The sequence below is a fragment of the Cibotium barometz genome, chromosome 19 (assembly GCF_041138505.1).
Source record: "Cibotium barometz isolate CiBa-2024 chromosome 19, ASM4113850v1, whole genome shotgun sequence".
NCBI lineage: Eukaryota > Viridiplantae > Streptophyta > Polypodiopsida > Cyatheales > Cibotiaceae > Cibotium > Cibotium barometz.
In genome coordinates this window covers 56,668,687-56,690,414 of record NC_141064.1, presented here as the reverse complement: position 1 = coordinate 56,690,414, position 21,728 = coordinate 56,668,687, and the positions used below count along the sequence as shown (strand labels likewise).

Genomic DNA, 21,728 nt, shown 5'->3' with positions numbered 1-21,728 from the left:
AATGGGATCATATAACAGCTCAGAATTTACCGTTACGATTTTTTGAGACCAACTAAAGTGACAAAACCAAAATTCAAGTCCTTGAGAATGGTCAAAACCAGGCTAGGTATCCACCTTACACACAAATCCTTAAACTAGGTTTACAAATTAAGATAGTATAAATAAATGGTTTCAAATGTTTTAGACTTGGTAGAAACGATGATTGCCTAGAGATTTTTTAAATTCAAGGGTTAGAGTTAATTTGAGTAAAGTAATCTAAAAATATCAAAAGTAAGTATGTGTCCTTAAGATAAGGAAATTGCATGGGCTAGAAACATAATGGGCTTTCATTTTTCAAGAGTGGTTTTAGGAAAAGGAAAGATGGGTGCCGTGCACCCCTACTTTAGAAAAAAAAAATTTAGCTAAATACATGCACCTTTCTCACATATATAAGGAGGTGTGCTCCCCTAGCTCTAGACACAATCTTTTGGAGAAGAGTCTACATTATCTTAAAGTTTTGAAATTTAGGGAGAGCATAAATTTGAGGTATGCTCAAGTGCTTTTCATGAATTTTTGAAAACTCTCCTTTTTTAAGATGTAATATGAAATAGCTTGGTGAAAAAAGAAGTTCTTTTCTTGAATAGGGAATTAATTTTTCTCAAGGTTTAATATTTTATAATTAATCTAGAGTCCAATCAATGTCTACAGTAGAAGACATGGGCTTTTGTCTTTCATGGGTAATAGAAATTGATGTAGAACCTTTGGGTAATAGAGAAAAGCAAATTTTCACACTCAGAAATACTTTTAGAAACTAATTTTGAGAAAAAGTGATTTTTTCTAATCTTAATCCTGAACATAATCCACTGAATCACATTAATCCTCTAGTTGAGAGAATTAGCATGCTATTTTTAGTTTTTAGAGCGATAAACGATGACTGTAAGGACTTCCTAAGCATTAAAATGCATTTTCAACCCAAAAATGTCCCTCTTCCATTCGCATGTAGCCCATATGTTGTAAATTGCATTTTTGATGAATATTTGGGCCCAAAATTACTTGGAAATAGCTTAAAAATTTATTTTTAAACCCAAAAAATTGGTTTATGAATTTTTTTGGTCATAGGAAAATGCCCAGCCAATGATTTTGAGATTCTTTAGGGTTTCTTAAAGCCAATGATTTTGAGATTCTTTAGGGTTTCTTAAAGCCAATGATTTTGAGATTCTTTAGGGTTTCTCAAAGCCAATGATTTTGGTCATAGGAAAATGCCCATCCAATGATTTTGAGATTCTTTGGGGTTTCTCAAAGCCAAAAGTAATTTTTAGTATTCATATGATTTTTTAATCCCTCAAAAGACTTAAAAACTAGTTTAAAATCTCATTTTTACTCTTAAAAATTAGTATTATGATTTTTAAAGCTTTTGAAAATTACCCAATCCATAGATTAGAGATACTTAAAGGTTCCCTAACCTTGAAAGAAATTTTAAAAATCTTATTGGAATTTTAATAAATAAGAAACCCATTTTTTAGTTTAAAGTTTTATATTTAGGTATCTAAAAATAGGTTAATTTACTCCAGGTGATGCTTTATTTATACTTCTAAATACCAATAGAATCCTCATGTGTTTTTCAAGATTATTTATAATTCTAATAAATTTATTTGGACCAAAAATATACTAAAAGGCCCTTAAAAATGAGGAGAAACAACCTTAAAAATAGTAAAGAAGTAGGAGTCAAATTTTTAATGGTTTGAAAAGGCTTTAGATTGAAAAAGTTTAGTTTAGAACCACTTTCATAGCCATCTTTGTCATAGAATAAATTAAATTAGTAACATAAAATCTCAAAAGATACTCGCAACACTATATAAAAATCTCAAAATGTTACTATGGTCAGTCAATTAGGGTTAAATAATGAAGTGAAACCTTTTGGATAAGATAATTTTTTTTGAAGCAGAGGTTATTAAGAAAAAGATAGTTTAATGGGAACGAGTAGCATTCCAATACCCGAAGTCCCGCTTCGACTCTTCTACTAGAACTACAATGGATTCTACTGGTGACTCCCGCTTCACTGTCGGTTTCGAGGACGGAACCATGATTAGGAAAGGGGGTATGTTAACCATATTGGGGGATATGGCTAACATTACTCCGAACATGCGGCGACACTTTTTGAGCCATACTTTTTGTACCGCACAAAGCGCTTCATGCAAATGATTATGGGAAATCTTCGAGCTTACAACTTGTGTGTAATGTTGAAAGATAGTTTAAAAAATTGAGCTTACGATGTGTAATGCTGGTAGTATATACTTAGACTAGGAAATCATCCTAGACCAGCTTTTGGGCCCCAGGACATTACTTGGGCGGTCGAGCATTGTAAATATGAGTCTTGTATATAAGACATTTTGACTAATGAGAAAGCACATAATTCCCTTCTCACAATTGAGTTTGTGCTCTTGTTATTGATGCTTGCTTGTGTGCTCTCTTCCACTTGATGCATGCTTGTTTAAGGATTGTGTGTGTGAGTGATAGTGTGATGATGCAAGCTCTCCTCTCCCTCTCTCCCTTTCTCCCCGATGCTCTCGCTCACCAAGGCATTGAGGTAGAGGTTGAGCTTTCCATAGCTTTTTCCCTCTTTGCTCTCCCCACCCATTCACAAGGCTTCCTTTTGTGGTGAAAATGAGGAAGGCAATATTGAGGACCCTAGCTCTCCACAAGAGAGGGTTGCTCTACCATGAGTGGCTAAAGGTGCAAGCCAACAAGACCCTTGCATTCTTCATCTTCTTCTCTCCCTCATGTAAGACTCAAGTGTCCTCAAATCGGTGATGAACACACCTTGAAGTCATGCAAGCTATGTAATGCTTCACTTCTTCTCGTCGCCATTACCATGCTTCAAGCAAGCGGGCCGAGTAGCCACACCACCTTTTCAAAAAGAGGCTATCAATGCCATAATCCATTTTGTCATGTTCGACAAGCCACCCATAGCTCGCACTTTAGCAACGCCCTGTGTCCTAAATTATTCCATTCTCATGGCCAACCTCCTGCCTCATTACACATTAACACTCAAATCATGTGTAAGAGTCGAAGAAAGCAAACAGATAAGTGTCAAAGTAGGCGGTGAGTTAGAGTTTTTACAAGAAAGAGCTTCTACATGGGACCACCTTTTGCCCAATGCCCATACACGACGACACATGCAATATACACACAGGCTCTGTATATCTAGTAGACACATCAATAGGCATCGATATCTCAAGCACTTGTATTAAGCCTCATCATCGACAAATGTCTAGGTACGTTTCTAGATGGGGCAAGCACAAGCCTCTGGTTCTCATGGTGTGACCCATCCATCACCTAGACCTTCCTCAAATTCACAGGAACCTTCCGTAGCCTTTTCTTTGAGCCCATGACCTATTGATCCACAATACCTCTATCCCTAGTGCTTGATAACGCCAAATCCCTCGAGCCACAAATGCTACTTAGCTCCATTGCAGTTATGGGCACAGTCTGTTGCCATGCCTCAACAATCTAATAATCTCGACTCCCAAAGAAAAGAGATGTCAAAAATGTCGAAGAAAGCAGCAATCAGAGTTGAAGAAAACAACGAGTTGGAGAAATCTTGAAGTTTGGAGGAGTACACATAGGGCACACCTTGTGCCCATTACCCATGCATGTCACTATGGATATCATATATCTCGCATCTCATGACACACACAAACACACACACTCGCAACTAACCCCATCAATGCCAACCCTCTAGGTATATCTTTAAATGGGGGACCATGGTACAACCCATTGCGTGGAGCACCCTCCAGCCTCCAGGTACATCTTTAGATGAGGGACCATAGTGGCCCATGGTACCACCCATTATGTGGAGCACCCTTGACCTTGTAGGTACCTCCAAAGAGTTTTGATGCATGCAACCTTTGCTTTGACTCTAATTCAATACCAACACAACCTCACCTTGGCTCTGACGTAGTAGCTAACGAAGAAGCCCAATCTCTGGCGTCACAATATGAGCTCAGAGTATAATATTATGTCGCACCAAGAAGATCATGACTACCACATCTATGCATGCAAATCATTCCATGGTGGTCCTGGTACTCGTTCTGCCAATCACAGGTTGCGGACCGCTTCTACCAACTACCTAATTTTGAAGAGTCCCAGCCATTTCCACAGTTGTAGGAGGCCTCACATCATGAAGAACTTCTACATCACCTATACCTTTCAGGTCACCTAGACAAGTTGCCTACTACCAAGGATATCTAAAGCTTCTCACCAATATGCCCTGCATCCAGATTGGTCCCGAATAATACTACTTAACCTAGCCCGCCAGCTTGAATGCGTATCCTAGACCATCCACATCTTTCCACCCTGCTAGCAACTTCAATGATGATGATGTCTTTCTCTCATGATCGCATAGATCAAAGGCTTTCACTAGTCTACTTTGTACTCGCATGATTACCATTCTATAGATAGCTAGTATATTCACACTTCATTTTTCTCATTTTCCACAAATCAAACATTTTCATGGAACTCTTATAATAGTTTTTTTTGGTCTCAAAGACCATCCTTTGGTTTCCCAGGTTTTGCATGTTACTCTTGATCTCTAGATCTATAGATCTTTTCTCACTTTTTTCTGTTACACACCACTAACATTTGTACTTCTTCTAACCAAATTATTGTAACTTTTGGTCTCATAGGTCATTTTGGCTTTTCGAAGATGTTAATACAGATTTCATTCTCTCTCTCTCTCTCTCTCTCTCTCTCTCTCTCTCTCTCTCTCTAACGATCCGGGTCATTGAAATCCGTGATTCAACACCAAGAGAGGTCCTCAGTGATAGAGCTTGATTATATTGCAGACCAAATGCCCGACCCAAAGCATCACGACCCTCCACCCAACAAATACACATCTAAGAGACTCTTGGACACCATGACATGCTTCGACAACAAAGGCATGATGTTTCCATTAGATTGGTTGAGAAGGACATTACCATTAGTTGATATGGCTACTTTAGGGTGATATGTTGGCGATAGTTGTTTTTTGTTTTCTTTTAGTTACTTTGTCCATGACTCAGTATACCCATGGGCTTGTGGTCTCATAGATCCTTAAGATGTTAATATTACCTCCCTCTCAAAACACGTGCACACGTGCTATGATGTTAAAAAAAAATGTTATGGGCCCCCAAAGTGTAGGAGGAAGGTTGGTTAAAGGGTTGAAAACCGAAGCAAGACATTGTGGGTTCTATTTCTGTTGCTTGCAATGGAGGATATGCTGAATTAAAAATGGAGCCGTCTCAAAAAATCCCAATAAATTCATGTGTGTGTGTGTGTGTGTGAGATAATACAATAAACAATAATATCAATGCAACATATGCAACACAAAATTTACAATTTGTCCAATATTTTGATAACATAGTTGATATAAATTTTAATTAGAATTAATATTTATTGAGTTTAATAGCATTATACGTTATATAAATTTGGTAATATAGTTTTTAATGAGAATTAATATTTATGAACTTTAATAGCATTATTAAATTATACATTATATAAATTATACATATTAAGCCCCTAATTTTACGGATTTTTTTTTTGTGGAGATTAATTAAAAGAAGTGCAACCTCGACTTTTTTCCACTACGCGACAAAATATTCGACGTTACACCACCAACTTTTTCCCACTTCGTTATTAAAATAAAAAAATTTGATCTTGAACATTTAAAGTAATTTGATGTTCAAATAAAGGTGTATTATTTCCAACAAAAAAAAAATAGCACGCTAATTACAAATACAAACTACTAAGCGTGGACAACGTTGCTGACCATAGCCCTCATTATCACAGATGCTACTCAATCACAAGAAATTTGCAGTGTATCAGGACTGCATCAACCTGATGGTATTCAGCAGCAGTTCATTACTTCAGCTTAAAGGTATCCGCGGCCCCAAACTTTCTTCTCACCTCGCTCTCCTCCGAGCTAGAGCTTCCACTGTCTGATTCCAAGGCCTCTGCAGGATCTGACTCATCAATTCTCAAACAAGGGCTACAGAGAGCATGCACACTTGAATTGACTTTGCCGGCTTCATGCGGAACACACTGTGAGATACAATTGTCTGTCGTGAGCATTACGGCCTGTCGTAGGTGAGTGATTTCGATGACTGTCATGGAGTCATCATCGGGTAATGGTTGTAGCCAAGGCTCTCCATCCATGCGCATGTAGGTCTTGTTCGCAACGCCTTTACGGAATTCTATCCTCACTTTGTGGGCCTGATGTCAGACAGAACAAGTGAGATTCACGTCCGCAGAAGGCCACAGGGTCTATATAATGCAAAGAAATGTTACAGTGATAACTGCCATCTTAAAAACTCTCTCAGGGTTTTCCTATCACATACACGACTATCGATATCGTTGCGGTTTTAAGCCTCTTATGATCTCCTCCACAGAGCTAGAAGTCTCGTCTTTTATATATGGCTTGAATTTTTATAGGCAAGCTAGCCCATCTAACTTCAAATTCTGCACTACTCTCTCCCTGGACCATTTCAGGTCCTTTTTCTGTACCCCGTAGCTCCCCCTGTTTCAATTTATACCTATACCCATGTCCACTTCCAACACGACTTGGACTCCGTTTACATCGATCGTCTGTTCAAATCAGCCACCCTTTTCACCGTCGTCACCAAAGCCTTATTAAAGATGCAGAATGGTAAGGCAGAGGACAATACAGAGCACTTTGCTTGTGCCATCCTTGCTGAAGTCTTCAATAGGGCTATCTGTGAAGGCTTCCCACCCCCCACTACAACCATTCTCCCGATTCATGAAGCAAAGCACCATGTACATCCCAATAACTACAGGACCGTCATGATTGGCCATGCATTGGCCAATATATATGAATCAAGTTTGGAGTCTCAAATCAGCACACTGGCAGCAAGGCAAAGAGGGCAGCAGGTCTCCTGAGGACCTACTCAACACTGGAACTCAGAGCCATTGAGGAGGCCAGATCACGCAAACAGCAAGTCTGTTGCTGTTTCATGGCTTTCTGTAAGGCCTTCAGCTCAGTACCCACGGCATGATTTGGGGGTTCATGGTGTTGTGAGAGTCGGTGAATGGCCAGGTAGAAGCACCAGGGGGCTTATTCAGAGAGATTGGTAGCATGATTGGGGTGGAACACAGGTGCCCTCTCTGTTCAACTATACGTAAGATGTAATTTAACATATAAACTCTTGAAGCTCTACAATGGAAAGCATGCGGAAGCATTTTGCAATCCTCCAGGTTCTCTAATATGAGTTTTACCTTGACCAGGGTGATCCAACTTGTCCGCGAGCAACAGTTTCAAGTTCCTCTACTGCTGTAGGTCCAACCAGCTTACTAAATTATTCATGGATCATATGTACTCATTCTTAGTCTCATAGACCCTTAACGTCTTTCTTCATAGATGCTTAATACAATCTCTCTTTCTCTCTCTAGATTCTATCTTGGAAATGACACTGCAATATGTTGTCCCTCGTTATCAAATCTGGTTATTTTGTAATAGCCATGCCACCACTCCATGCATTACACTCTTTCCAATACCATGTAATAGACCCTTAAGGTCTTTCGTACGCTTGATACAATCTCTTTTTCTTTCTTTCTCAAGATTCTATCTTGGAAATGACACTGCATTATGTTGTCCCTCGTCATCAAATCTGGTTATTTTGTAATAGCCATGGCATTGCACTCTTTCCAATACCATGTATGCCAAAAGGTTACTACTCACAGCCAGTCTTAGGCTACCATGTGAAAGAATGCAGAAACAATGTCCAAATAGTTTAAAAAGATCCAAGTTCATAGCTAGCACTTCCTTGCACTCAAAATTCTTGTGTCCTAGAAGTCCATCCTTATAAAGTGAAAAGCTAAAAGACATAATGACAGCCATCAGTGGTATCTGTTAGAAGTCATCTCCTGTCTAGTTTTATACACCAGGGCCTTTGTTGTGGGTGTGCCCGCCCTTATGAGGTGTTTTCCCATTTTTCCCCACTCTCCGCATTTTTCCCCTATTTTTTCCCATTTTTCCGTAGTGTGGATGGATGCCAGATGGTTGGCAGGAGCCCATGGGGCTGGCCGACTGCACCCCATGGCTGGCCGACCTGTTTTACACAGTCGTGTAGGTGCTGGTGGCTGGCCGACTGCATCCTTCAGTCGTGGAGGCTACTACTGCTGGCCGACTGCATTATTCAGTCGTGGAGAGTCTCTAGCACAGGCCGACTGCATCTATGGGGCATATAAATATGCCCCATGCTCCCCACTACTTTATGTATCATTTCTCGGGATCTTCTTGTGTATATAGAGCAGAGTTACATGCCTACATCTCTCTCTCTCTTGTGCTGTTTTTCTGCCTGCGTTTTTGCTCGTGTTCCCAGATTTGGTCGTCATCTCCGCTGCATATTCTGACATGGTATCAGAGCCCTAGGCTCTAGATAGGTCTTGGGATTTGTGTGAGCAAGAGGGGGACTGTTTTGTGGCTGATTGGTGGACTGTTTTGGGCTGATCGGGAAGAGGAGAAGCAAGAGGAAGGCGGGCTGATTTGCTGGACAGCCACTTGCAGGTTTTAGTTCTTCTTTGTTCCCACCCACCCACCCTTTTCAGAGTACATCCCCACTATGGCAGATCTGTTTGAGATGGCCGAGAGACATGTGAAGATTCCGACACTCCCCACGTTCCCGGTGGACCGTCAGTTGGACGGGAGCAACTACGGCATATGGAAGGTGATGATGGAATCCGTTCTAGAGTCCTACGATCTCGCCGATTTCGTCGTTGTTGGTGTTCCACGGCCGGAAGTAGAGGAAGGGGAGTTACCGTCAACCCGAAAGGACCGGGAGGCTCAGACACAGATGTGGGATCGTGTCAACGCCAGGGTCCGTTCGTTTATTTTCCTCAATTGCACACCACATGTAATCAATCATGTAAAGCATATGACGCTGGCCAGAGGTATATGGCAGCATTTGGCCTCACTTTACAACAGGATATCGCCCATGAAGAGGATTTCCTTGGAAGTACAGATGCGGGTTATGAGCCCTGCAAAGTCGTCGACGATGCGAGAGCATATTAACAAGCTGCAGGCTCTTCAGCAGGAAGTTCTTCAGGCTGGGAAGGAGATATCGTCAGAGGACATGGCCATCACGTTGCTGTCACATTTGCCCTCTTCGTACTCAGCATTTTACTCCTCTTTGATTACCAGTGGCAGGCTCAGCACCATCACGTGGGAGGAGCTTGTGCCCATGGTCCTGGACCAGAAGGAACGATTCACGAACCCTCCTCAGGGTGGAGGTTCGGAGGCCTTAACTGGCCAACGGTCGAAAGGCCGTAACTCGGGCAAAGGGAAGGCTTCCTCGGAGAAGTCTTCTGAGAAGAAGTTCGACGCTGACCGCGAGAAGCTGAAGGCAGAGAGGACCTGTAATGATTGTGGCGAGAAAGGCCACTATTGGAGGCAGTGTCCCAAGCGGAAGACCGAGAAGGGTGAAGACTCCTCAGCAGCAATCATGAAGACTCCGGCTTTTGTGCACCTGGAGGTGATGGACACCGATGTTTCATTTTCTTCAGGCAGGGAGGAGATTGGAGGACTCTCCGCAACGGATACTCGGGAGTGGATTCTCGATAGTGGTGCTTCCAGGCACATGACTCCTTCCCGTTCCGGTTTACAGGATCTCTACAGGCTTTCTGGTCATATTCTTACTGGGGATACATCCACTATCCCAGTTCACAGTGAGGGCAGGATGGAGATAATTCCCGATGGTTGGCAGAGGGGGGAAGCATTCCTTCCAGGTGTTGTATGTTCCGGCACTTGGTTTTCATCTGTTGTCAGTGCATCAGGTTTGCAAGACTCGCGTACGGGTGGAGTTTGATGAGCATTTTGTTGCTCTCCGGGACAAAGCAACAGGCCAAGTGGTTTGGGAAGGCGGAGTGGAGAATGGAGTTTACAGGCTTTCAGCACTCTCTCTCCCAGGTTCTCAGGAATGTGATAAGTGGCAGTCTGGTAATGGCCACTTAAGTGTGGATACGCTGCAGGTGCGAGCTTTCCGAGACCAGGTGGTGGATAGCTTGCCAGTAGATGTCAGCAGTTGGCAGGAACTTTCCAGTACTGATGTTGGTAGTTCTTGTGTTCGTGAGTCAGAGGAAGCTAAACAGGTCACTTATGCTCTGATGTCTCGTAGTGTTCGGGACATAGAACTTCCAGTTGTTGAGGATGTTCTTTCCACGGGGACCTTTCGGAAAGCCAGGCAGGTGGCAGGTGATTACTTGCAGAAGGAGGTGGTTTCTCCAGGCTTTGTGGTTCCGGATTCAGAGGGGGTGGTTGACAGGTTTCATCAGGTTTCCAGGACTTGTTTGTGCACCGTAACAGGTGTTGATCCTTGTGAGCAGTGTGATGTCTCTGTGACTCAGAAGCTGTATGGTTCATTGATCTGGTTGATGGACACCAGATTGGACGGGAGCTTCCTGATAAGGCGGTTGAGCTCATGGTTGCAGATGTCTCTTTGGGAGGCAGGATTGCGTTTCTTGTGGTTTCTGCGGCATGCGAAAGATCATGGACTCTTGTACACAGGAGGGGGATTGTTGGATGGAGTCCGACTCCACGGTTGGAGTGACTCAGTTTGGGAAGGAGATTCGGACACGAGGGGATCTACTTATGGCCCAGGAGCAGTTTTACGGAGCAGCAAGAGGTTACAGTGCAGGTTTGGGCTTCCACTGGAGGAACCCATGGTCATCTAGAGGCACTTTGTTCGTGAACAGATCGTTGCTGATGACATCTTGCTAGAGTTCTGTTCGACGGAGGACAGTACGGTGGACCTCTTCACGAAGTCGCTCTCTCAGGATTTGCTCAGGCGGCACCCGAGCTCCCAGTGGTTGGTTACACAGCTAGGAGCTGAGAGGGGGTGTTAGAAGTCATCTCCTGTCTAGTTTTATACACCAGGGCCTTTGTTGTGGGTGTGCCCGCCCTTATGAGGTGTTTTCCCATTTTTCCCCACTCTCCGCATTTTCCCCCTATTTTTTCCCATTTTTCCGTAGTGTGGATGGATGCCAGATGGTTGGCAGGAGCCCATGGGGCTGGCCGACTGCACCCCATGGCTGGCCGACCTGTTTTACACAGTTGTGTAGGTGCTGGTGGCTGGCCGACTGCATCCTTCAGTCGTGGAGGCTACTACTGCTGGCCGACTGCATTATTCAGTCGTGGAGAGTCTCTAGCACAGGCCGACTGCATCTATGGGGCATATAAATATGCCCCATGCTCCCCACTACTTTATGTATGTATATAGAGCAGAGTTACACGCCTACATCTCTCTCTCTCTCTTGTGCTGTTTTTCTGCCTGCGTTTTTGCCCTTGTGTTCCCAGATTTGGTCGTCATCTCCGCTGCATATTCTGACAGTATCATCCTTAGAGCTTTGCAATTTATGTTTCTACATCTGATGCACAACGGCGACAATCAATTTTGTTGCAATAAAGATTGGGAATATGTAGTTCTTCAACTCAATGGTACACGAAAAGAAAGATGCCAATAGACCATGAGCGGAAAACATGTTTACCTGAGCAAGCCGTGTACCATGGCCATTAGGAGTAAGCAGCGCAAGCCCATGCCATCCATCTCGAAACCCAACGAGTTCAATGAGCCCATCATTGACAAACGCAGGAGTCAACTTCCTCTATTTTGCAAAAAGAGAGCACACATTAGTAACAACAAACAAAAGGAACTTTATTTACATAAATACTCATCTTAAGCTTAGAATTTTCAATGAGGCCAAAAGAGCAGCTACTAAAACTCTTCAAATCTTACTGCTTGCAATTAAAAACCGATAATGTTACCACCTTTTTGAACATTCTTTGTTTACTTGTGGTGGCTCTAAGCTTGCCCCCTCTCGTCTTCTTTATGATTACAATGAAACCCAGTTTTCCCCTAAAATAAACCAGTGTATAAGGACAAATGTAACAAACCTTCATAGACTTTTGATTGCTAGGAGTTCCCCATGGGTTAAGTCCTCCAGAAAAACTGGGGAGATTCAGCATCACAATGGACCTTATCCTGTTTCGGGATTACATCTCATATGTCGGCATTACTGCATTTGATAAGACAAGCTAACCTACTTTCAAACAATAGATGAGTTTCAGGAAACAGATTAAGAACTTACCTTTTCGAAATGCTTAATTTCTTCCATCCGCGTTCGTTCATGTTTTGTATATAGATAGTTCCAAGCTGGTTGATGTTCCTGTTTGGAAAAGCCTTAACTTTAGTGCCTCAGAGTACACTAACCCCCTTGGGCCTCATTCACCCCCATATCTCCTACGTGCAGAGGGTATGTGGGTTTGTGACTTGGGGAAGAAAGGTCGTGAGTTCTAATCTCTGCAGACCCCCGTTGGTATTGCAAGGAGTTGTAAAGCCTTCCGGGAGGAAGGCCAAGCCACCTATGGGTGGGTACCATATTGTGACCATAGAACAATCTACTCACGGAGGAAAAGAAAAGTATACATACCCTTTTAAATCACCCCCACTTGTGTAAGTAAAATACATTGGAAGCTAAAAAACAATACACCTCCTGCATATGTAATGGTTGTAAGTCGGCCTAAATTAAAAAAATGTCTATTTTATGTGTTATTTGTGAGTATATATAAGTCATCTTCTGTAAATTTATATACTTAAGGTAAATATTTAAACGCCCCCACTGTGTAAGTCAGACATATTAAAAGCTAATGAACAATACTTCTCTTCTAAAAGTATAAGGATGTGAGTAGACCTGAGTAAAAAAATGTAGAGGATGTAAGTAGACCGTGCACTCAAGCAATATCATTCATTTTTTTTGGTAACGCCCCCAAGCATCAACCCAAGAACACAACAAATACATAACTGTTCCAATTCACACTTCCATCTAGAGTCCAATAAACTAAGCCATGAGTTCTTCATATAAACTCGTTAACAGGCATGTATCTTGCCTTGATGAGGGATGGGTAAAACTTGCCAAAAACCAGCCCTGGGTGACACCAATCGTTGCATATGCTCCCTGCATGCATTCATATTTCAGTGCTAAATATTTAAGTTTCAAAACTCACATGAAATTATAAGCTTCAAAGATGAAAAACCTTATTGCTTCAATATATCAAAAACAGACTTTGCTACTGCCACAATCCAATTGCTTCAATACACCGAAAACAGACTTTGCTACTGCCACAATCCAATTTATGCTCTCAACAAATTTGTGAGGCGCTTTTTCCTTTTGAGTGCAATTAATCAAGTTGAGAGAGTTTCTTCAACCTGATTCACAAGCTGATTTTTGAACATCTCTGGGTGCTCTTGCCGTTTCTGATGAAATTCATATGCAACCTCGGCATCCATTCCTGTCAGCATCAGATGCACTTTAAGTACATAACTTCATACAGTTTTGAAGGTTTAAAGAATGTTGACTATAACATCCTGTCTCTTTTGATATATTTAAAAAGTGCTACAATGTTATGAAGGGATATGCTATAAGATATTCTCTCTTTAGCATTAGAACTCTAAGCCTTGAAGCCCATGATAGTAATTGACTCAATTTCTTGCTTGTTAGTAGGTGACCAAATTTCAAGTTCCTTTTTTAAGGCAAGATACATCCATTCATTATTTTATGGAACTTCCAAAATTTCTACATATTTACTACTGCCTCAGCATAGTGTAAAAAATTACAACATGTGGTATACACAAAATGATGCTTGCACATGCCTGTTGGATGAGGGAGAAGATGCTCTGCGCACACAGATACACACTTTTTTTTTGGTAATATCCAGTGCAGTATATTTATATGCTCATAAATTTACATGATGGGAGGTCTCCGAAATGGAGAGTATCCCAAAGATCAGAAACATAAAAAGAAAAGCTCTATGCAAGAAGCATCCATATCACCCTCATGGCAGGCATCATATAAGGATTGACGCAATGAGGCTCGGAAAGATTCATATGACTTGTGAATCTGCCAACCCAAGTATGCCAAATTATGCTCACTCCAGATTGTCCAAAGAGCCCAATATCTCACCCAAGAGAGAAATAGTGAGTATTGAGACAAAGACCTCTGCCAAAGAGCCAGAAATGTTTCCCAAATCTGTGACTCGGAAAACGGAGCCGAAGATAATCTGAAATTCTCCTGAGGAGGATCCTAGAACACGGGCAGTGCCAAAGCAAATGAAGAACAGTCTCTGAAGGAGCCTGACATCTTAAACATGTGGATGGTGCAATGCGACGTTTAGCAAGTGTGACCCCCACTGACAATGTGCCTGTCATACATCTCCAAAGAAAAAGTCTTTGTTTCAATGGCATTTTACACTTCCATAACGTCCCGAGATTCTTCCGCCACCATGAGAGGGGCTTCTTTATATGCCACAGAGAATTAGCATGTTGCTGAATCCATGGAGCAGGCTGAAGAAGCCTGTAAGCTTTGATGGAGGTTAAGGCGGGAAGAGGAACAGGATGAGTGCATGTAGCAAAGGGTTGCAATTGCCAATCCGTAAGCATGTCTGTGTCAGCCACAAGAGGAACAGGTAGAAAAGGATGTAATAAATCAGCAATTTTCTTCCATATAGACCTATGATGCATTCCCAATGCATAGGAAGCAGTGGCCTGAGGAAAAGATAAGACATAGCCCTGATCATCTACCACATCATGTATGTATCTAATTCCCAATTTCATGAGATTGTATGCCCGAACAGGTTCCTGTAAAGCGAGTGGAATGTCAAAGATGGCACTCCAATGAATACTTTCTTTCCTCATTGAGTTTGTCCCCGAGCAATTATCAGGAGCCCATTTGACCTTAGAAAGTACTTGTTTCCAGTCAAGCATCAGAGCAGTAGAGAAAGGACAGCCAGGTATCTTCCCTACAAATCTCCCAATGACAACCTCCCAATGAATGACCATAAGCACAAGTCCTCATGTTGACACACATGGATGCTAGCATACAAGTCCATGGTTGTTGTTGGCGGAAGAAAGTATGCAGCATAATCGCCTTCCTTGCAAGTACATGATATCTTATATTGAGGACATTAAGTCCACCATGCATCCTAGGAGAGCACACCATGTCCATCTTCATCAGTCTCCATGCTTTCACAGCAGTTTTTGTCCTCCATAACATCTCCATAGCTTGAGACATAAAGGCTGAAATATCCCTGGAGGACCAATGCAGCAAAGGCAAATAGAACTGGACATAGGACATTACAATGGACTGTACTATTTTGAGCCTGACATGAAGAGGCCAAGTAGAAATCTTCCAGTATTCCAGTTTATGTTGAAGTCTTTGGAAGATCCATTTTAGCTGCTGCTTCCTGGTGATATGCCATCCTATGGGATATCCCAAATGCCTGACTACATCTTTGGAATGCACCACCTGACCCGGCCAAAGAATAGAATGCCAGTCACATTGTTTCAGGAGAAGTAATTTAGATTTGTCAAAATTGACATGCAATCCCGCTGCCAAGCCATACAATGAAAGAGTGATCATAAGCATTTGAACTTCCCGGGAAGAATTCTGTGGCATAAAGAAGGAATCGTCAGCATATGCTTGTGCCAAAAAAGATGCAGCTCCAGGGATTTTAAGACCAGTCATCTGTCCTGTGTTTGTAAGATGATCAAGATACATTAAAAGGGGATGGGTCGCAATGGCATACAAGAGAGCACTAAGAGGACAGCCCTGTCTAACTGATCGACCCAATGTCCATGACCGAGACAGATGACCCCCAAGAATGCACTGAGAAGTAGAGCCAGAATAAAGCCAGTAAACTGCATTTGCCATCTTGGGACCAAAGCCCAACTTGGTCATGATTTGAGGGATAAAATCCCATTGAACAGTGTCAAATGCCTTAGCAATATCCACCTGCAATATAAGCACATCTTGATGCGAATACTTAGCATATTCAATTGCAGTCAAGGCATTGGATATGTTGTCATGGATTTGTCTTCGCGGCACAAACCCATACTGATGAGGATGAAGTCCCGCATCCAGTATCCTGTGAAGCCTATGCACAATCATTTTGGTAATGAGTTTGTAAACTACAGGCATCAAAGTAATAGGCCTCCAATCTGACATATGGTCACACAGATGTTTTTTGGGCACAAGTTTGACTATGCCATGCTTCCAAGAGTGCGGCAACTGATTTTCTTGCCAGGCAACATTGATCATTTGCAAGAGGACTTCTTTCAAATCATCCCAAAAAGAAATATAAAATTCCACCGTAAGGCCATCCCAGCCAGGGGACTTGTATTTGCTGAGGTGGAACAATGCATTATCAAGTTCTGTGTCAGTAAAAGGTCTCTCCAAGGTAAGAGCTTCATCCATTTCCACTATTCCAGAAACATATTGGAGAAATTCAGTCCTAGCCTCAGTCATTTGATTTGATGGGGAACTAGAAGCGGAGATTAATTTCTGGAAATAATTCTGGCATTCATCTTGGAGATCAGAGAAAGAGTGCGTCCAAGAGCCATCTAGCTTCCTTACCCTTAGGCATGAGTTTTTCTTTCGAGTAGCATGCAAGCCCTGAAAAAAGGCTTTTGATGAGCAGCCCTTATTCATGAGGGGCTTCATTCTTGCCCGAATCTGCCATTTGTGCAATTTCCTCTGATCATTAACAGTCAATGTAAACTGAGCATGTGAAAGGGAATCCTTTTCTGAATCAGAGAGAGGCCTTAACTGAGAAAATTCAGTCAATTGTTGTGCTGTCCTTTTTGCCCATTTAACCTCATTCCTCCATTCAGTCATATGCCAGTTGTGCCATACTCCCTAATGACATTCTGCATACGAGAGACAAAGCTGTCCCAAGCATAATTCATGTCCTCTTGGGCATGCAAAGGCAAGGGATGAATTGCAAGTCTGATCATTTGCTGGAAAGGGCTAAAATCTGCAAATTGTTGAGGGTAAAACAAATACCATCTGTCAAGCCTTGCCCAGTATGTAGTAAGTGCATCATGATGAAAAGTATATCCAGGCACTGACCCTTGGAGAAGCACCCATAAATCTTCAGCCTGCACAAGAAAGAAGCATGCTGTCCCATTTCTACCTTTCCAATGATAGCATATGAGATCTTGAAGTGGTGTTATCTCTTGGCAGAGGGGAATTATTAAAATCTCCACAGATGAATGCGTTGGATCTCCATGGATATCTGCATAAAGAGTGTTGGTATTAGGAGTGAATTAACAAGAGCTAAGGAGGATCAAACATGGTTATAGTCATGGTTAGGTCATGATTAGAACCATGATTAAGAGTGGATTAAGAGACACTAATGAGACATAGCTTGGGCATTATCATGAAAATACACGAGAGCTTCTTCATTAGCAAAGGCCTCTTATATAGGCAAGTAGTACATGTCCACATGACATCATCTATGATGTCTTACAAGCATAAAAGGCCATCTCCCCCATGTGGGTATGCCATCTCCCCCATGTGGGTATGCCTTAAATGAGAAATATTCCCTCTAGGCTATATTTGATGTAGGCGCCCTTTTGAGGAGGTGTCTTGAGTGAAGTAATCAAGATTACATAGCCCCTTTCAACCTTTGAATGGATTTGGATGATATATCCAACAAACCCTCCCTCAACCAAATCCATGACAATGCTACCTTTATGATGGCAATTCTAGGTTCTAGTTACAACATACAAGAACTAGTTATGATGACCATGCTGGTGCCCGTAGGTCTTATTCCAGTTAGGTTTACAATGCTAGCAATGATGGATGATGCTAGAATACCATAGTAAAGCTTACAATGAGATAGTTATGTTTAGGATGGAGAGGTTTTTAAACATGGTTTGGGCTATCCCTTGATTTTACTCAAAAGGCCCAATCTTCTTCGATAAAATTGGCCTCTTCGGAGGCCTCTTCTTGCAGCTCTTCTTTGTCTTGACTTGCGAGAAATGCCTTTTGTGCCTTTTGTTTGAAGAAACAATTTTCTTCAATATGATTGTCCTTGCCGCAGAATCCACAAGTCTTCTTCTTTCCTTTTGTGTCGATGAAGTTCTTCTTCTTGAAGTGTGACTTGTTGTTGGAGAAGTATGCCCCTTCCATTATCCCTATATTCTCTTGCTTCTTCTTGTACTCCTCAAGGAGTGCAGCTTCAATGGCCTCTAAAGTAGGATCCGGAAGATTCATAAGAGTTGACACTAAGTGTCCATATTCATCATAAGGCATGCTTTTCAATAAAACTGCAATGGCATCTTCCTCATCTATTGGTGCTCCTATTGTTGCAAGTTGTGACATTAGGCTTTTCATATAATTAAGATGAGTAGGTAAAGACTCAGAAGCTTTCTTTTCAAGTTTAAAGAATTGGATTTTCAGCCCTATCTTGGAATGCTTCCCTTTTGCCCCAAATAATTTCTCTAAGATTTCCCATGCTTCAGCTGAGTTGTTTGCATTAGAGATATGATGTATGTAGTTGTCACTTAGACCTAATGCAATTATGGCAAAAGCTTTCTCATCCCTAGGTAACCATCCTTGTTCACCATCTCTAGTGGTAGGTTTTTTCTCCTTTCCACTAGCAACTCCCCACAGGCCTTTCTTCATGAGAATAAATCTTACTCTAACTTGCCAGGTATGAAAGCCTATCCCATTAAACTTATCAACATGAAAAGAGGATGTAGACATGATGATAAAGCAAGGTCTTACCACTTGAGTATCCCTCAAGGGCAGTGTCTAATGCTTTTACAAGATTAGATACCTTCACCAAATAGATGGAGGTTATTTATGAAAAATTCAGACCAATCATGCCCTCCTAAAACATTGTTTGCTCTTGAGTTGTAGACATTGTTTCTTACCCGTCTCCTCGGCTTTCTGCTTTTCTTCTTAGGCCTCAAATGTTGAATATTTGATGATTCAGCATCAGATGGTTCAGTCATTGTGATTCAAAAAATGATGTAAACAATATCATCATCACAATATAGTAATATCATCAAGTATATGGTGACCAATGTGATAATGCTTTCAAAACAACTTCCAAAAAATGGGTCACTTGGAGTACTTGAATGAGATAGAAGCCTAAGTCTGAATACAAAATGCCTTTAGCACCTTCAATAGCAATGACTTGAGGCCAGATTAAGCACTAATTACTAGTGATTAAGTGAGTTAATCATCCATGCTTTAACTGTTACCAAATGAACTTTCTCAGATTATGTCAGACCTGAAGCCACCAAACCACAAATCCATTCAAGAAACTGACTGCACAGGCGTGTTTGCAGCTATTGAAAACCCCCAAAGCCAAGGCGAATTAGAGAATCTTCTACTGGTTCAATCGGTGGATTGATTTCCCCCAAAAAAACTGGCGCCGGTTTCGCCTGCAATGCTGGCGTCTCTGCGCAAAATCCGCCTGATTCCTCCGAGCTGCAGCTTCTTTATGATGTTGAGAATACACGGTTTGAATCCCGTACGATTTCGTGGAGGCGACTGTGAGCTGTGGATGCTCCAAGGCAGCCCTATATTTCAGGCTATGAAATAGGAAGAGATAAGCTTATGATTAAGCTAATTAATCACTAATGATGAGGCAAATGAGAGGGATTAGGTTGTATTAATGTGGCTCTGATACCAAATGTTGGTATTAGGAGTGAATTAACAAGAGCTAAGGAGGATCAAACATGGTTATAGTCATGGTTAGGTCATGATTAGAACCATGATTAAGAGTGGATTAAGAGACACTAATGAGACATAGCTTGGGCATTATCATGAAAATACACGAGAGCTTCTTCATTAGCAAAGGCCTCTTATATAGGCAAGTAGTACATGTCCACATGACATCATCTATGATGTCTTACAAGCATAAAAGGCCATCTCCCCCATGTGGGTATGCCATCTCCCCCATGTGGGTATGCCTTAAATGAGAAATATTCCCTCTAGGCTATATTTGATGTAGGCGCCCTTTTGAGGAGGTGTCTTGAGTGAAGTAATCAAGATTACATAGCCCCTTTCAACCTTTGAATGGATTTGGATGATATATCCAACAAAGAGTCCCATAATGAAGCCCTCATGGCAGAGATCTGGGAAGCATAGACTGATGCAAACTCAAGAATATCACCATTGACATTACATTGTATGACCATCCATTTGCCACTGCTATCATTGAAGGCTAACTGAGGCTCCAACTCATGTCTAACCAGTATGCATACACCTGAGTAGGTAGTGGTACCAACATAATATATATCATAACCGCCAAAATAAACATGATGACCAACCATGGAGTGTTGATTATGCTCTTGCAAACAAACAATATCTGGCTGCATTTTATGTACATAATTCCATAAAAGCCTCCACTTTGAGACATTGCAGAGGCTCTGTACATTGTAGGTAAAGCACTTAAGTGTTTGAGGCATGAAAGAGGTATATACAGCAAAGTATCAGATATAAAAACAAGACATCAGAGAGGCAAAGCCTCTACCTGCATGGGCTGCATTCCATCATGACCCATGAAAGACATAGCATTATCCCCTTCTTCTGAATCACATATGGGGATGCCCTTCTTCAAAACCCCCACCCAATTTTGAAGGACAGGAGCTGAAGTAGAAGCCTGTCCTGGTAAGGGAGAAGAAGCATCCCATTGACGAGATTGAAGGGGGCGTTGCTTCAATACAACCACCTTCTTAGGTTGTTGAAAACCATCCCGATCAATCCCCACAGATTCCTTCATCTTCTCTTTTCCTTTATCTTTTCCTTTTCCAGCAAGTGACTGCACCTGATTGATTGGTTTGGCATTCTTTGATCCATTTCTATTTGCTGTCTTAGCTTGCAAATTCTCATTCTTTTCCTGTGTCTGGGGCGGCAAGGCATTGGGAGGGGGCTGATGCAGAACCATTGGGCATTCAGAGGCTAGATGCCCAAACTTGTGGCAGGCAAAACAAGCTCCTGCAAACACACCCCACTTCAATTCAAAATACTTTTTTCCCAATTGCACTCCCTCAACTTCCACTGCAATAGAAGGAGGGGTAGGTGTATCAGTGTCCCAGAGAATGCAGAACCTGTTACGGTTTCCCCTGGGGCGTGGAGGACAAATGACCTGTCCCAAAGAAGCAACCAGGCCAGGCAACTCTTCACGCATATAGTCCGGGAAGTTAACAACCTCAACCCATACAGGACAATGATGTCGTATAAGACTTTGATAATCCTTGTTTGGGGACCAGGGCATAGCATGTACCATCTGCTTCCCGTAAAACAGGGGAGAGAATTCAAGAAGCCTCTGCTTGCACGAAGCATCTGATAAATGCACCTCATAAAAGTCTCTGGAAGCAAAATACACTCCCTCTACAAAGCATCCTCCAAGAATGGACTTAATCCACTGCGCGACATCACTCGCCGCTGGGATTCTTCCCGGAAAGAAAATTATAACTGCAGTTTGAGACAACTTCCTGAGAGGATTCACGAGGGACGGCAATTTCAATTTGTACGTGATCTCTGGAACCGGTTTGCCCCATTCCTGTCGTGACTGCTGAAAGTCATCCTTAAGGGTGTCAAAGACGTACTGAACTTCCATAGTAAGTTCATCATCTTGTGATGCAGGCTCTGATAGGCGGCGCTTAGCATCTGCAGGTCTTTCTTTTCGAGCATATGTACAAAAATCCAAACCTGAAACCATGATTGAAATACGACTCTCTCTCTCTCTCTCTCTCTCTCTCTCACACACACACACACACACAGAGTTGCACCTAGAAGGAACAAAAGAAAGAAATATTGAACAACAGGAGAGGCAGTAGGGGACAGGCGGCTGACACGCAAGGGTGCAGGGGTAGCATCTGGCGGTGGCAGGAGGCAAGACAGTCAAC

General features: G+C 42.1%; 1 protein-coding gene across 8 annotated transcripts in view; it reads right to left on the bottom strand.

The window, feature by feature from the left end:
* Positions 1 to 5,622: 5,622 nt before the first annotated feature.
* The window catches only part of LOC147628772 (diacylglycerol kinase 1-like), a 38,460-nt gene continuing 22,354 nt past the window's right edge, over positions 5,623 to 21,728 (bottom strand). For all 8 annotated transcript variants that reach the window (XM_086814011.1, XM_086814014.1, XM_086814012.1 and 5 more), the window contains exons 8-13: positions 13,233 to 13,315; positions 12,914 to 12,981; positions 12,115 to 12,192; positions 11,921 to 12,008; positions 11,515 to 11,631; positions 5,623 to 6,228 (exon numbers count right to left, since the gene is read on the bottom strand). In XM_086814011.1, the coding sequence (XP_086670137.1) occupies positions 5,878 to 6,228; positions 11,515 to 11,631; positions 11,921 to 12,008; positions 12,115 to 12,192; positions 12,914 to 12,981; positions 13,233 to 13,315 (785 nt within the window). In that variant the 3' untranslated portion in view covers positions 5,623 to 5,877. The remainder of the gene's footprint in view (positions 6,229 to 11,514; positions 11,632 to 11,920; positions 12,009 to 12,114; positions 12,193 to 12,913; positions 12,982 to 13,232; positions 13,316 to 21,728) is intronic.